The sequence below is a fragment of the Platalea leucorodia genome (assembly GCF_965183815.1).
Source record: "Platalea leucorodia genome assembly, chromosome: Z".
Classification (NCBI taxonomy): Eukaryota; Metazoa; Chordata; class Aves; order Pelecaniformes; family Threskiornithidae; genus Platalea; species Platalea leucorodia.
In genome coordinates, this window is record NC_138858.1 from 55,775,619 (window position 1) to 55,793,356 (window position 17,738).

At 44.3% G+C, this 17,738-nt stretch overlaps 1 protein-coding gene across 3 annotated transcripts in view; it reads left to right on the forward strand.

Moving 5' to 3' along the window:
• The window catches only part of NRG1 (neuregulin 1), a gene marked incomplete at both ends in the record, with an annotated part of 181,564 nt that extends 174,499 nt beyond the window's left edge, over window positions 1-7,065 (forward strand). For all 3 annotated transcript variants that reach the window (XM_082335557.1, XM_082335555.1, XM_082335556.1), the window contains 3 exons: window positions 887-1,017; window positions 2,102-2,305; window positions 6,414-7,065. In XM_082335557.1, coding sequence (XP_082191683.1) covers window positions 887-1,017; window positions 2,102-2,305; window positions 6,414-7,065 — 987 coding nt within the window. The remainder of the gene's footprint in view (window positions 1-886; window positions 1,018-2,101; window positions 2,306-6,413) is intronic.
• Window positions 7,066-17,738: the final 10,673 nt, after the last annotated feature.

The following is a 17,738-nucleotide window of genomic DNA, read 5'->3' on the forward strand; positions in this document are numbered from 1 at the left end:
TTAAATCCATGGTCAGATTATTAAGAGAGGGGAAACCAGAAGGCCCCACTGAGGAGAACAGAGAGTCCTATCAGCAACAGCACTGGGCGGGGGAGGGCTCCAGATGAAAGCTGTGCGGGAGGTTGGGCACTGCACACCTCCAGCCCCATCTCAGGATGCTTTGGCCCGTTCTGCAGATCATCCCCTGATGAATAGGTCTGCCCTGGTGCTGCATCCATGGGCACTGAAAATAGCCATTGCCTGCCCAGATTCTTATCCTGAAGTGAACAATTGCTACTGCTAACTACTCTTGTCTTCTCCATCAGAGAATAGTATTTTTGATGTATCATCTGGTAGTAAAGGGTGGGTTACCTTTCCAGGTCTGTATCCATGAGGGCTTCTCATTCCCTTATTAAATACGTATAGAATCATAGAATATCTCAAGTTGGAAGGAACCCATAAGGATCATCAAGTCCGACTCTCTGCTCCTCGCAGAACTACCTAAAACTAAGCCATATGACTAAGAGTATCCCCTAGATGCTCCTTGAACTCTGACAGGCTTGGTCCTGGGGGAAGCCTGTTCCAGTGACTGACCACCCTCTCAGTGAAGAATCTTTTCCTCCTGTCTGTGGGTTATAGCCTGATTGGGATGCAGACCTTTTCTGATTTCCTCATTTGTTTCCCCCTACTTTGAGTTTAGATGGGGTATGTATGCAGAGGTGTACATGCATATGCTCAAGTGTGTCAGTGTGGTTTCTGCCTCTATTTAAGTGACAAAGTTTGTGCTTTGGCACATGTAAAAAACCGTGACTTGGGGGGGGGGGAGGGTGGAGGGATTGGAAATTATGTCTGCAAATGTGCTGTGAATTACAGTTTGTAAACCTGAGGTTTGTCTGGCTTTTTTCAGCAGTACGTTTCAAAAAACGTAATCTCCAGCGAGCATGTCATTGAGCGAGAAACAGAGACCTCATTTTCTACGAGCCACTACACCTCAACAACACATCACTCCGTGACAGTCACCCAGACACCCAGCCACAGGTACTGGAGGGGGAAGGCAAACAGCACCTGTAATAGCTGATCTGTTGCTTTTGCAAAACCGAAAAGATGTGTAAAAAAAACAAACCCAGAAAAATCTATGCTGCCTTCACAGTGTTTTCATTTTAAGACTAACAATATTTGATGTCATGTCACCTAACTAATTATCTTTCCAGGAATTTACAAAGAGATTTATTGACTGAATGGCATTCCAATACTGTTACAGTGAATTTTAGTATATGCAAATTGCTAAATCAGTGACAGTCCTGGTGACTGGAAAGCCCTCTTTCCCTCTCCTTTTATCCACACATGCAAAATCATCTTGATGCATGTGGATTGATGCATGTGGATGTAATGCATATGGCAATGTGCTCTCGCAGCCCAGAAAGCCAGCCATATCCTGGGCTGCATCAAAAGAAGCATGGCCAGCAGGTCGAGGGAGGGGATTCTGCCCCTCTGCTCTGCTCTGGTAAGACCCCACCTGGAGTGCTGCATCCAGCTCTGGGGTCCTCAGCACAGGAAGGACATGGACCTGTTGGAGAGGGTCCAGAGGAGGGCCACAAAAATGATCAGAGGGCTGGAACACCTCTGCTATGGGGAAAGGCTGAAAGAGCTGGGGTTGTTCAGCCTGGAGGAGAGAAGGCTGCAGGGAGACCTTATTGCAGCCTTTCAATAGATTTAGACTAAACACAAGGAAAAAAATTTTCATGATGAGGGTGGTGAAACACAGGAACAGGTTGCCCAGAGAGGTGGTAGATGCCCCATCCTTGGAAACATTCAAGGACAGGCTGGATGGGGCTCTGAGCAACCTGATCTAGTTGAAGATGTCCCTGTCCATTGCAGGGGGGTTGGACTAGATGACCTTTAAAGGTCCCTTCCATCCCAAAGCATTCTATGATTCTATGATTCATACAATTCACAAACTCTGAAGCCCCAGTTACCAACCCCAAGGTTACACTGCACATCCCAAGCAGCAACCGAGCCCTTTCTTTAACCCTGCCTAAACTTCTGCTCATCTGCATTTGCTGCCAAAGCACCCTCTCACGTTTCCCTCCCTTCTTCTCCTTTCCTGGTTGCTGCTCTCCAGCTGGAGTAATGGCCACACCGAAAGCATCCTCTCTGAAAGCCACTCCGTGCTCGTCAGCTCTTCCATGGAGAACAGCAGGCACACAAGCCCAGCGGGGCCGCGGGGCCGCCTCAATGGCATTGGTGGGCCACGGGAAGGCAACAGCTTCCTCCGGCATGCAAGAGAGACCCCTGACTCCTACCGAGACTCTCCTCACAGTGAAAGGTAGGGCACACCACCTCATTGCTTTCAGCTGGCAAGGCCTGGTGTTCCCAGCTGGTTTCAAAGCTTGGGAGCACAGGAGGAAATGCAACAGTGCAGCTGTTCATGTGGGACATACATCTCCTCATTCATAAAGGTGGAGAGCTAGGTAGTAGTATAAAGTCTACCAAAAGCATTTCTTCCGTTCTTGCCTCTGCTGGATTTAATCCTAATAGCCAGCAGTTCACATTTGGATAAGCTTCACTGAAGTACTTTCTCAGAAATTTCCATGGTAAAGTAAAAATGGATCTTTGCCTAATTATCAGTTTCTTCGAAGAAGCTAGTGAGAAAACTGAGGGATTTTGTGAGACGCAAAAGGTTTGGAGAAAGCGATGTATTGATCCGTAGGAGAAGGGCACTAAGGACTCCTAAGCAGTATAGGAATTCTGCCACTACCTACTTTCTGGGGGATTCCAGCTCCTAAACCTGTTATCTCCTTTGAAAATTCCCCTTGACATTTTATTAAATAAAAGCAAGGAACACAAAGTGCAAGCCAGAAGAACCCAGGTCATTATTAAATCACGAGTAGTTAGAAATAAAGCTGGCGAGGATATTTCCAACAAAGTAATTTTTTTCTCTGAAAAGGCTGGTTCATCAATATCTAAGGTCTGCCTTGAAGTGCATCAGTTGCAAGAAAATTTTTACTGAAAAAGTCTTCTCAGCTTTAAGCTAGGATTTTATCTCAAGAGCATGGGATGGCCCCAGAGTAGCAAAAGAAAGACTGAGAAGAAACAAGACCTTTAAAGAGAGCTTTGCTCCCAACAATCAGAGGCAGAAGAAAAGGAAAACAAAGGGTTACTGGACCAATTCTCTGAGCATTGTGAAATCACAAGGGATTTGATCTCGTGGGCTGTCCATGATGTCAGAAATGCAGCCAGGCAATCCCCAAGGAGACCAAGTTGTGTAGGAGACAAATTGTGGTTTCCAGAAAAATGAATGTGCAAGTACAGCAAAAGCTGTTTCTGTGGTACTCCCTCTACTACACAAAGAGCAACTGCTTAGCAGCAGGATAAGGCACCACGGCTGCGGGCTCTCTGAATAAGGCCTGTAGGACCACTAAGGATAGTGAACTGGCTTGCTCCTGATAACAAAGTTTTCTGTTATTTACCATGGAATTTAATTTCAGGATATGTGGCTCACATGACATAAACAGCCATGGCCCCAATCCAGCAGAGCACTTCAACAAGATTAACTTTTAATCATGCAAGTAGCCCCGTTGAAATCAGCAGGATTACTCATGCGGGTAGAGCTCAGTTTGTGCTTAAGTGCTTTGCTGGATCAGGACCTATAGCAGTAAATACTGCGTTGTCTCCTGCCTGGGAACCATACAGGACGCACGGCCACATGCCCGCCAACAGCGAGTACTACAGCTTAGTATATTTGGGCATCTGCGTGTGAGAAGCAAAGATCATTTGTGCTGTCTTCCCGCATTGCCTGGGACACCTGGAACATGATTCTGATATGAGCTGTTCAGATTTTAGGGGGGGGGAAAGGAGCATGTGCCTTTCTGTTTCGATGAGAAGAAAGAATGCATTTTGTCAATTATTGTGTTTCTTGAAGATGAAAAAGGTGAAAAGCAGCAATATTTCTGTGATCATTCATGAGGCATTGATGGCCTAGCCTGTGCCTGCAACGACCGTGAATTTGGAATGCAGAAGATAGTTCCCTGGGCATTAAATTAGGCCTCATCTGTTTTTAGCAAGCAGGAAATACATGGCAGATTATTTCTGTGATGGATTGCGTGTATGTGTGTGTATATAAGGGGGAAAATGAGAGTTATTTGCAACTAAAAATTACTCTGAAACATAAAGGAATGTACGAGCTGACAAATTACTTCCTGAAGCCATCAAATGTTGCTGTGCTGTGAATTGGTAGATCAAGGCTGTGCTCCCTCCACCCTCCAGTCCCCCAGCTCATTCACAATTTTGAAATGAAATAGAACGGACATTACGTGGAGTTCTTTTGCATTACCCCATCCCTTTGTTGGACCCAATGCCCTGACACCCATTTACAAGAGCAGAGGACCCAAGCACCTATATTTTAGAAAGTCCTTAGACATCTTACAGGAGAGAAGATCAAAAAACACCACCTCTGCACGAAAGGCTGGACTATATGATGAAGTAGGCAGCATGTAACTAGTTAATGCTTGTTGGCTGGCTGTGGATACACTCTGATCCCCTTTCACTGAGCCAGCATGGTTTACCTCTTGTTGGCTGTGAAGCTGGATAAATCTATTGCCCTTTAACCTTATTTTTGGGATGGGCTAGAGCTGCATATGTTCGGCTCCTGTGCCTCAGCTCGTGGACCGCAGCTTGTTAGCACTGCCCCATTATGGTGTGGGGGAATACACCAGAAATGTGTGAATGCACAGCACCCCAGTACGAGTAACCTGACACTGATGGAAGCGTGCACAGTACGCTGAACACATTTAACTAACTTAATGCGTTAACTGAACCAGTTTAGCTAAAATCCAGTGTGTCAAGAAGATATATGTCCAACACTGTACCAGCTGGGGAAGTAGAAAGGCTTCAGTTTTTCAGACAATGCCTATGTAAAAATGTGAAGGGGATGAAAAGCTCACTCATGGAAGGAAAAATAAAGAATGACTTCATTCATCCAATGCACAGGCCTATTAATTGCCCTCTGCTCTCACTAGCAGCCAACTTGATTAATTCTCATGCATAACTCCAGTTTTGTTTTTCTTTCTCCTGTTCTTCAGTTGATGTAAATCAATGTGCCTCTACTGAAACCAATTTACTCTAATACACATCAGTTCAGGATCTGTCCCAGTTTCTGTTTTATCCAATAACTCTGTTTTAATCAAGTCTAATATGTGCAACTGAGTCATAGATTGGATAAGAAAGTTGGATTCAAATTTATTTTAGTAATTTCAGACTCAGATAAATAAATCACTAATGAAAAACTAAATAACTTCATCAGTCATAGCCATATAACTTGACTCAATGGGCCTGCATAAGAGATGGAACTCAGAAAGATTTTAAATTTGGACACAGATGAAGTTCAGGCAGGTGAACTTAGGATAAGAACAAAAGCAAAGCCAAACTATGCAAAATGTCATGCTGGGCACTGTGCGTTTGATCAAGAGGTTTCAGGCAGATTCTCACCTGGCATGAATCTGCATGACCTCATAGCATCTCATGGAGCTCCGCTGATTCAAACCAGCTGAGAGTCTCACATTTTCTGTCTTATTCCTTTGGGACAGGCTCTGTACTGGCACCTGAGCTTCATTTTCAGAAATCACCTTTGACCAACTACCCTTCCCACAGAAACTTATGAAGGAATAGGGGCAAATTTTGCAGAGCAATCATGAACACTAGGCCAGAACACTAGGTCCTCTCTGTCAGCATTTCTTCCCACATGAGGACAAAAAATGCTCCATGTTTCTTTGCAGATAGACTTACCAGCCAGGGTAACTAGCACCTGAGGAATAGAGCAGCACAAAGCTGCTGGGACGGTGCTGCAAATCCTCCTCTGACTACCCCCAGTGACTAAAATTAGCAGAATCTGGCTCTAGACTTTGTCCAAACTTTGCTTTCCTCCTTAGCCTGAGACAGTCTGGTTTCCAGAAGAGGGTGAAGCCCCAAGAGGACTGTCCCTCGGTTACTGTCCTCTCTCTCCTCCTGTCTGTTTGCATGCACCCCAGGTTCTGGTCAAATCCTGCCAGAAGTGCAGCAGCCGTCTTCCTTTTGAGAAAATACTTGCAAATGCATTTTGTTTCTGGCAGTCCCCCAGTCACTGAATCCCATTCCTGGATGCATTCCAGGAAGTTATTCTGGCAAATAATTTACAGCATCTCCATGGCTCTTCTGAGCCAAACAGACCTGAGGGCTTTGCTGTGCTCCTCCTGCTCTCAAATGTTTTTGCCCAGAGTCCCAGAAGTCAGTGGTTTTATAGGATTAATAGCAACAGGAAAGTTTCCCTGGTAGCCCTGTGTGAGGATGCTGGGGATCTTAAGGGATCCCTGCCTTTTCCCTCCCAGCCCACGTGAGCAGCTGTGTTCACGTCACTATCACTCCTGTGCTCGCAACCTTTCCCCATCTCTTTTCTTCAGGTATGTCTCAGCTATGACCACACCAGCTCGCATGTCACCTGTCGATTTCCACACTCCGACTTCTCCCAAGTCCCCCCCCTCCAAAATGTCACCCCCGGCTTCCAGCTTGACCGTCTCCGTCCCTTCAGTGGCGGTGAGTCCCTTCATAGAAGAGGAGCGACCACTGCTTCTGGTGACGCCTCCACGGCTACGTGAGAAGTACGACAACCACCTTCAGCAGTTCAACTCTTTCCACCACAATCCTGCCCACGAGAGCAACAGCCTGCCACCAAGTCCTCTGCGGATAGTGGAGGATGAGGAGTACGAGACCACGCAGGAGTATGAACCAGCACAGGAGCCTCCAAAGAAACTCACCAACAGCCGGAGGGTCAAAAGAACAAAGCCCAATGGCCACATTTCCAGCAGGGTGGAAGTGGACTCTGACACAAGCTCTGAGAGCAGCAGCTCTGAGACCGAAACCGAAGACGAAAGAATAGGTGAGGATACACCGTTCCTGAGCATACCAAACCCCGTGGCAACCAGTCTGGAGCCAGCCGCTGCCTACCGGCTGGCTGACAGCAGGACTAACCCGGCAAATCGCTTCTCCACACCGGAAGAGTTGCAAGCAAGGTTGTCCAGTGTGATAGCTAACCAAGACCCTATTGCTGTATAAAACATAAAACACATAGATTCACATGTAAAACTTTATTTTATATAATGAAGTATTCCACCTTTAAATTAAACAATTTATTTTATTTTAGCAATTCCGCTGATAGAAAACAGGAGAGGAAAAAAAAAACTTTTATAAATTAAATATACGTATGTACAAATGTGTTATGTGCCATATGTAGCAATTTTTTACAGTATTTCAAAAATGGGGAAAGATATCAATGGTGCCTTTATGTTATGTTACGTTGAGAGCAAGTTTTGTACAGTTACAATGATTGCTGTCCCATAGTATTTTGCAAAACCTACTAGCCCTCAGTTGTTCTGGCTTTTTTGTGCACTGCATTATAATGACTGGATGTATGATTTGCAAGAATTGCAGAACTCCCTCTGGTCGCTTGTTGTAGAATCCCCAGATCAAAAAGCCCTGTAATGGCACTCCCATGCTACCCACCCCACCAGAAACACAAACACACACACACACAGAGAAAAAAAAGAGAAAAAAAAAAAAAGCTGAAAAAAACAACAAAAAAAATTTCTTCTATAAGAAGTTTTATTTGCTTTCTGTATATGAAATGAGTTTTGTCTGCTCTCTGCCAGCCAAAAGGTTTGCTTCTTTGAGCACTGGGATAATAGTAGATCTAACAGCATGCTACTATTAATTACAACAGGATAACAAAAAAAAAAAAAGAAACAAACAAAAAAAAAAAAAAAACAAACAAAAAAAGCCAACCTGCATTAAGTAATGTTACTTATAGAAAGAAAGTAATACTGTGATTTTAAACCAAATATATTATTAATCAGAGGTCAGCTTGTAATCACTAGGAGCTGCCATTTCATTATTTTCCAGATATTAATTGTTCTAGTTATCCCTTAGAAAATGGGTTTAGGTTAGCTGAGGCTTTGAACCCAATACTCTATTAAAAAAAGGAAAAAAAAAAGAAAAAAAAGAAAAAAGAAAAAAAAAAAAGATTTATATTAGTTTAAGTTAATGGGGCAAATATAATAGCAGATATCTGTAACCAAGCAAGGAAGAGATCTAGCTGGAAAACAAATGCCACTAATAAAAGTGCAATCAGTTTTCACCTCTATTTTTTAATGTTGATTTCTAATAGATGATTTATCCTTTTCTTTCCCCTCAACGTTCTCCCCTTTCTTCTCCTCAGAAAGAACACTGACAAGCTTCTAGCAATACCTTGTTAGAGTTGCTGTTGGAGTAAGGGTTACTCTTGGACACAGAAATGACTTTCAGGGAAGAACTGATTCGCTGAATGGTTAAGAAGTATAGGCAAGTAGGAAGGACATAGCAGAAGTATGGAGTTCATTTCTACTCGCCTTTATTGACTCCATTATTTGGGGTGAGAGAGGCAAGGCTGATGCAAAGCCCATTTATGAAGGCAAGCACACCATCTGGGTTACAGCCATAGTGTGCGTGGCTATTTGATATCAGTGTTTATATAGCCAGGGATGGCCTTGAAGTCTTTGACTACTAATGAACAAGGATGCTGTCAGTGCTGGAGCAGTTGCATCCGTTCAGACAGAAGCAAATGGCCTCTTTTGCACTGAATTCCTATCAGTTTAGTCAGGGTCACTCTGCCTCTTCTTTTGATTTTTGTTGTGTGTTCAGTTGGCACAGCATAGACTCAGGATTGATGTGGAAAACAAATGTTTTTCCTAGACTCCGGGGATTCTGAAAATGAGAACATATGTTCTACAGGTATTACTGGACTCTAAATAAGAGCCATGTCAAGAGAAAAAGAATTTCAGCCAAACTACATTCATCCTTTGGGCCACATCCTGGTCCCATTAAATGAAGAGAAATAAGTCAAGGAAATTTTGTGAGATGTAAACCCAAGGAACTAAAGTCCCGACTCAGTAAATTGTTCAAGCATATGCTTATGCTAATCCCAGCAAAAGTTATCTTCAGCATGTGCTAAACTCCCATTGATGCATCCAGCGCATGCATAAAGTTAAGCATGCGCTTAAGAGTTTTGCTGAATAAGGTATCCTATGGATTTGAGACCTGAAGGCAAAGTCTAGTAAATGAAGTTGATTGATTATCAGGATGATGAAAATCAGTGAGTTGCTCACTGTATAAATAACCACATCACATTAGTAAGAACGTGGATGAGTCTACCTGACCACCAGATTCAGCAGAAAAGAACAAAAAACCCTTAGTATAGGAAGAAGATGATGACAAAGTTGTACACTAGGATGTTGGTGGTAGAAGCAAAAGGCTAGGAAACTAGCACAGCTTTGGGCTACGTGGTGGCTGAAATAGCACTGCTTATTTGAGAAGTCTATGGGAGATGGCAAAGTTTGGCAAATACATACTGTCTGGACTTACGTCCCCTTTGCCGTTTTTTTCCCTAGCTGGCATGTACTTGAACACACTTTGCCTTTGCAGACCAAAACAAAAGCTCTCTACAAATTCTAGATACCATACACTCATTTTCATCCCTTTAGTCATGCCTATTTATCTGCAATCCCATGCAGCAGAACATCCACCTCCCCAGTAACTCTGCAACTCAGTAGTACAGAGGGCCAGGTGGGCTTTCCTGATGCAGACCACCAGTTTCCAAAGGATTTGCACTGTTGAGTTTCCAGAGGCACTTGAAAATCTGTCCTTTCAGTAAGGTCTCTGATACTGCAAAGATCTTACAGGACAGACAAGACAGGAAAAGGATGACAGAGGAACAAGAGATTTGCCCCAAAATCACCCATCTTAGTGGCAGAATAGAGATTATAACACAGGTCTTCTGTAATCTCCACCAGTATAGATCACACACAAGGCCAGCTCTCATTGAAGTGTCTGTGATAGCCCAGACAGATTAATCAGGATGGAAAGGGAACTTGCCTTGAAGTGGAGTAAATTATTTGACTTCTAACGTTGTTATTATAGAGGGCCAGTATAAAACAAAGGAGCAATTGCATGCTTGGGAGCTATACATGTGAGATTTATTCAGTGTGGGTTTAGGGGAAAATGTCACATCTCTTCTGTTGCAGTGCCTCAAAGTCAAAGTGGTGTGTAGTCCCTGCTCCTCCTCCCCCTCGTACATATAGTGGTGTGTTATAGGGTAAGCATGAAATTAGGCTGGGGACTTCACATGGACCTAAGAACAAGAAAATACAATTGGGGATATGGCTGCCTAAGCCCTTAGGTCTTTGGGGAGAACCCAGCCTTACAGCACAATTCATGCAACAGTGAGTTATGGGAGTTGCCCTGGCTTGGCACTCACAGAAGTGGGAGTAGGACGCGGCCCCTCACCTCTGGACTTGCTTTTAGCACACTGTGAGGGTCCTCCGTGCCAGTCAAGTCCACACCCCGAAGTTAGCAAGTCTATAGGGCCACAGGTTCTGCTGGCAGGCTGCAGCCAGCTCCTGCTGGCCAAGGGGCTGGAGACTGCAGCAGCATGGAGCAGAGCCAGCAAGTGCCTACGGGAAAGGCTAGCTCCCCTGTTGGGGATATTCGCTTCATTACCCGGACCTCTGAGCTAGGCAGTCCCAACACCCTTGGGCCATCACTGTGTAACCCTTGCCAACTTCTGGCTGAAAGTCATGGCAAGCAGAAACATACTTTGAAGAGGGGGGAAATATTCCAGTAGTGGCAGAGTTGCTCAGATTGTCCTGGTTTCTTTCCATGTCATTTAACTTGAGCTGTGAGTTTTCCCTGTGTATGTGTTTATATGCAGGAATTATTCCAGGATAAAAGGCTTCCTTCAGGGATGTATACCTGGAATATGTTGTGCACAACCTGGTACAGCCTGCCTGTTCAGCTGGTGTAAATCATTACAGCTCCACAGAGGTTCTCATGTAACAGAGAAAAACCTACTCCCTCCTCTTGGCCCAGCTATTCCATTCCTCACTTGAGCCACCCCAACAGCCCCAGGTTTAAGAGATCAATCACTGCCTTTATCAGGGAAACAGGAAAGCTCCTTCTCTTTCCAGTCCTCCAAAACAACAACAATGCATCTCCCTGCTTCTCTCACACACATTGCAAGCAGTCTCCTGAGCATCCAGGATAGCAAACTTGTGTCCCCTCAAAGGACACACTTCTCAGCCTGTTGAACACTTCTTGGCCCTGCAGTGTGGCTACTTACGATCAGCTGGGACTTACTTCTAGTAAGAAACAAAAAAGCACCTATGAAATGCTGCAGAGAAGGGCAGACAAAGAACATGGCCAATTATCATCATTTGTAATTCTCTATTCTATTGTAAATACATCTTGTACATACTTGGATGTTTTCATCATTTACTGTCTTTATGGATTATGTGTTAAATGAGACTCTCTTCGTTTATTGTGTAACACTGTAAATAACATAACGTCCTTTATTATTTATGCATAGGCATCTAACATGCGGAGAAAGTTATCCTCATATTATTTTAAGATATATGTCAAAAATACGTTGCATTTTTCTTTTTGCTTTGAAAAAATTGTAATATATCCTCTTTTTCCCCTCTTTTCCTTTAAAAGAAAAATGAATGCTAATTTATTGTTCAGGAGAGAAAGGGGATGTAACTGAAAGGCAAACTGTTCAAAGAACATGCTATGGAAGCCACAAGCTACTGATAAACTAAAGAATTTATTATCCCAAATACAGCAATAAGTAATTGTTGATTTATTAAGGTTTTGTTATTCATTTTCAGTAAAAGAGGTGCTGGATTAAATTGTTTATGTGTTCTACTGGCCCAGCTGCTCAGCAGACTGTGTCAGGTCACTAGCCACCATCTTTCTGGGTCCAAACGTTGTTGTAAAGGTCTTTTTCTGTCTTTGTGGGCCACTGTTCCCTGAGTTTTCTGGCTCGTCCCTATGGAGGTCTCTGGCAGACACCCTTGTTCCTAGGTACAACATTTTTAGTTTCTTAAATTAGAATTATTAACTTTACCATGACCAGTACTACTCAAGGTGGATGGGGGGTTGGGGGTGGGGGAGGGGGCAGAAGCAACACAGTCTTGGGGCTCTGCAAGCCTGCTCTATAAAAATGTCACCTCACTGCTCAGTAACAGTCAATAAAGCAAATCAGATACTAGGAATTATTAGATGACATCACCATGCCACTGTATAAATTCATGATTTGTGCAGACCTTAAATACAATGAGCAGTCCTGGTCTTGTCTCAGAACAGAAATAGAAATGGGGAAGGGTCTGGAGGGCAACATGGGTGAAAAAATACCTGAAGCCAGTGAGGTCCAGGGAGCACTGAGTAGACTGGGACTCATTTGTCTGGAAGAAAAGACAGCTGAGGGGAGATACCACAAAGGTCTATGGAAACATAATTATCTTGTAGAGTGTAGGAAAGGACTGACTGGCCAGTACCTCTTCCAATACAAGAAACTGAGTTGTCAATCAAAACTGCTGGGCACGATATTCAGAAAGATGTGGCTTTTCATATGAGGTGTGGGGAACTTGGAAGAGTTCTAGCTGCAAGAGGTTGTGGATCATCAAAGTTTCCATGGGTTCAAAGGGGGGCCAGATCTTAGACAGTAATCCAATAGAATTACTAAATCCATGGAAACCACATCAGATGTGGGAAATATCTGAACTGAAAACATGTGGAGGTTGTATAAGGTAGAAATATTTGCCCTGCTCTAACCCTGCCTCACCTATCTGCCACTCTTGGAGAGAGGGCAGGGCAGATATCTGATCTGGGTGTCCTTACACGATATTAGTATGTAAAGTCGTGTGCTATTGACAAGCGTTAAATAAGAGGAGGAAAGCTGGGAGTGAGCAAAGGAGCGAGGAATGCAGCAAAAACATCTTGGATGTGTTTCACATCCATTTATTCCCAGACCTGGTAGAAACACATAGGTCAGGTTCCTTCCACCTACCTATAGGTACTGAATGAGATGCCAAACTGAGGAGGGATGGAGGAATGGAGAGATGGAGAAATGGAAGGATAGAAGAATGGAGGGATGGCGGAATGGAGGGACAGAGAGAGGCGAGGAGGAAGGGAGGAAGGAAGGGAGGGAAGGATGGGCATGGGTTTTCTGTCACCCTCCCTTCCCCATTCTCAACACAGAGAGTGAAGACTTGACGGGCCAGTCAGACCTCAGGACAGGTTCAGTTCCCTTCTGACAACTTTCCTCTCTTGCCATTGCATCTAGAGGGATCCTGTAGCTGGGAGTCTGGGTGTTCAGGCTATTCACCTCACCTGAATATCTTAGTTGGGTAGAGCCTTGTCACCTCAGAGCAAGCCCAAGCCAGCATCCCATTGCACAGTATTACTATTGAGGAAAGGAAGATGACCCTCTTATCTTCCACGGCAGGCTGTTGAAACGGGAATAGGTAGCTCTAAGAAGCCACTCTCCTCTTCAGGCACCCCCACTGGCCTTTCTTGGGTGGGAGAGGAACGTAGAGGATTTCTGAAGCAATTAAGTACCATAAGAACCACTCAGAGTCAACAGGACTGAGGACCTCGCATCACATTTTACACAGACCAGAATGCTTTAGGGAACACATCCTTGTGTGTCCCAAATGGCTGTCCTTGCAAAAACATTGTTTGTCACTCCATGCTGTCTTTCTCCTATTGTCTCTCTTTGCCAAGCTCTTGCCTCTGCACTTCTCCTTAAGGTCTGGAAGCCGATGGCTTCAGGGAACACTACAGGAAAAGAAAGCAAACCCTTCTCCTCATTTCTGCAGCCCACAGCTGGGTATGGTCTTAGCATGCCAACTCCACCCAGTTATGAGCCCATGATCTGGATGACGCATTCCCCAAGATAGTTCTCTCTGTCTCAGCTACAGTTGATGGGAAGAAAACTATTTCAAATGCCTTGAAATGTTGCAGCTAGTCGCTGATGTAGCCCAAGCAAAGCAACATGGACTGTGCTGAGGTTATGAGCCTCAAAACTACTCTTTAGTGACAACAGACCCTTAACAATGGCACTGGAAACCCTTCAGGGCTAAATCACATTTTACCATTCAGAAGAAAGACACAGAGCCTTGGGGATTTCTGATCCCAAAGGGTTCCTTCTACCTGATGCTATAACCTTTTGCTGGAGTCATTACAAAGTAACCCTTGTTAGAAAAGTTCTACTGATAGCAAAATTATTTCCCATGTCTCCAGACTAAGTGTGGCAGGACAAACATCACAAACCACTGGTATGTTCTTGATGTCCCCATTTCCACCCATCAAGACAAGGGCTTCAGGAAAATTCCACATCTTCTAGCAAGGAAAAGGTGGAACATGATCAGGGCCATGGACATGTAGGAAGGCTGCCCTGTCAATGGAGTTGAGGACAGTATGGCTCTCTCCATCAGGGAGTATTTAGAGCTCTGCACTTCCTAAGCATTGCACAGATTGTCTGAGCCTAAGACAAAGCCATCAGTATGAACAGAATGGATTCCCCTTGACAGCTAGACCTCACTCTCTAGGCCTTTATAGAATCATAGAATCATAGAATCGTTAAGGTTGGAAGAGACCCTTAAGGTCATCAAGTCCAACCATTAACCTAGCACTGCCAAGTCCACCACTAAGCCATGTCCTCAAGCACCACATCTACCCATCTTTTAAATACCCTCAGGGATTCGGTGAAGAAGTTTTTCCTAATATCCAACCTAAACTTCCCCTGGCGCAGCTTGAAGCCGTTTCCTCTCGTCCTATCACTTGTTACTTGGGAGAAGAGACCAACCTCCACCTCGCTACAACCTCCTTTTAGGCAGTTGTAGAGAGCAATAAGGTGGAGGCAACCTAGCACCAACTTGAGTTGGAAGCTGGACTTTTAACATATATGACAGCTGCTGAGGTTTCTGTTTTGTTTCTTCCCCTTGGGGATAGCAAGAGATTTCCCTGCACTGGATGCGATCCCCTGGGAACTCAGAAGAGAGGAACCCCATCAGCAGTGCATAGAAACCACCCGAAGTAAGGCCAGCTCTTCTGATGACAGCAACAGAGGACGTGGTGAGGGAGTCATTGCAAGGTTACAGGCTCATCAGTTGGTAGGGAGTACAGTGATAGTTAATAACTGATTAAATCATTACTCTGGTAATGGCCAATTTGTAACCAAGCTTCAGAAGCCAAATATTGTGTGGGAGGTATTTTAACTTACCCTGCACATTACTGCAGACAATTGGGTGATATGTTCACTATGTGTGTACACACACATACAGTCTCCCAATTTGCTGTAATGATTTCCTGATGTTCAAAGCATGCTCAGTGACAGGAAAGGAAAAAGGCCTCAACAAGGCCATTCAGCAGCTGCAAAATTGCCTGCATCCAAGAGGAAACACCTTTTGCACAGCAGAGAGGAAAAAATGAGGGCGGTTTTTGACTTGTAGGGCTGTGAAAAGATGGAAAGGGAATGCCCCTTGCTTCCCCAGTTGGACAGGCTGGATCACAGCTTGCAGAGGAGCCTTCACAGGGCCACAACTGAGAAGGGACTGTGCGGTGGAGGACTGAGGAGACTTAGACTAGGGTCAAGGGTGGCAGTGTGTCTCTCATTTCATTGAAACACCCCTAGACACAAAGGATTCATCCCAAACAGAAAGAGAGTCACTGAAGATGCCCAAGTGATGGGTCCTGGGCCCTCTGTATGTGGCAAAGAGAGAGAATCTGCAAAGAGCAGTTCTCGTCGCGAGTTCTGGCTCTTGCGAGGTTCTGATCTTGTGCTCCACCTTCGCACCTTAAAGGCCCCAACGCTGAGGGTGATGTGAGTCAGATCCTCGACAGAAACAGACAATAATCTGCTGATTGTGTATGAGGAGACTGAGATACCTGCAGCATCGTTCCTGGAAAAAGCAATGGGAACTACCAGGACTGTGAAAGCAGTAATCCAAAACTATATGAAATAAAGGCCACTTACATGAATGCCACAGTATAAATTCAGGAATCTGCAATTCAGCATCCAGTTTTAAAATCATCCCCTAGTAAAAGCTCTAGAAAACAAAATAATACCATCCTAGTGATACATGAACCATTTTAATAATTTAAAAAAAGCCCTGTAATTCTGACATCTTAGCATTTGCACACACCATCTTACCATATTCAACTAAAACATGCAATATTTATCTGATGGCTAATGATTATGAAATAAAGCTCAAAGTAATAAAACTCCAAATAAGAACTGGCAGACCACAGCTATCTTGTGTCTGTTTTATAATCAGTAGCTCAGTTGTCATGGTACTAAATCATGCATTCTGGGTCATATCAATAAAACAACAGAAAGGAACTCTCATACTTTAGTCCCTATTACTTTCATTTCCAAGTACCAGCTTCCTTCAAATAGGACTTACATGGCCTGTTACAAACAGCTTTATCAAATCCAAAGAGGAAACTGTGATTACTGAAGTCTAGGTAACAGACTAGAAGTCCAGGTAACCTGAAGTCCAGGTAACAGGATTGTCTTCATGGTAATTCTACCCTCAGCTCTTTCCTTTATTTGGCTGCCCAATAGAGTCCAGAGCCTATCTGAATATTTCTTTGCCTCCTATAATTAGTTAAAATTGCCATTCTAGGACTTCAGATGTGGCAATCATGGTATTTTTAGTAAACTTCACTTGCTGCCTTACAACTTCATTTGACTGACAAGCGCTCTACTGGCTCAGCAGCAGAACAGCTCTCAGCTTGGTCCCTCGGTGATTGCAATAGGTTCTCAGCTGCAGGAGAACAGCATGCTTGCTACTCCTTCTTTGATATTTCACCAGGATCACATCATCAATGTCAGCACATAGTTCCAGGATGATCTTTGGAAATATTTTTGGTTGAAGATCTAAAAGGGCTGAGTTTGTCTGTTTCCCACCACCTTCCCACATGCACACACCACATCTTTCAGATTTAAGGAAACTGAAAGAGCTTTCAGGGAGGAGCAGAACAAAGGGGATGTGATGAGTTTCTGTCTCAGGAGTAAAAGATAAACAGCTTTGCCATCGAGCCCATATTTAGCTTTGTTACACTCACCGAGCAAGGTATTATTCATCACAAACTGAGGTGATGGGAAATATGCCATACTGCCTGAGGAATACGGTGATGCTGAACTTGAGAGCAGAGGCTCAAAACCCCTTGCAGTTAAGGATTGGCACCCAGAGACCTGGCTGACCTGGGAGCTCCAAAAGTATTCAGAGCACTGCTCTAATAAGGTGGCCATCTGAGTGCATTGCAGTGTGTCATGCCCTAGGCATGTGTGGAGGTTTCAAAGGTCAGCAATTCTTGGCTGAGCTTGCTTTCAGGGCTGTTAAGTGCTCCCAGACTGGCAGGGAAGCTCTTTGGCTTGAAGACAACTATCCAGGGCTTTCTTCTTGAAGACACCTATCCAGGGCTTTCTTCTTGTGAAAGAGGAGACCAGTGAGGAGACCCAGGATCTCAGCAGTGCTCCTTCCAGCCCAGAGAAGGAGGAAACAAATGCACAGCTTGACTTTCTGTATGTTGGCCTGAAACCAGACACCGTGTTAATACTCTGCTATGACAGCTATGGTAGGGAGAATTACTTCAGAACACAGGCATCCGATGACTTAGAAGCTGAACAATCTCTTGCACCAAAGAACAAATGTTTTCCCTGATTTCTTGGAGGGGTGGTGGGTGGGAGCTGAGATGATCAAGTGCAACATAAACTTTCAGCCTGCAGGCTGGGTTAGAGTCCTCCAGAGCCTGCAGGCACAGACAGCAATTTGACAGTAGATGCTCTCACCCACTACCAACATGCAACCTCCGCTTGCTCCTGGTGGAATGCACTGCAGGCTCTTCAGAAG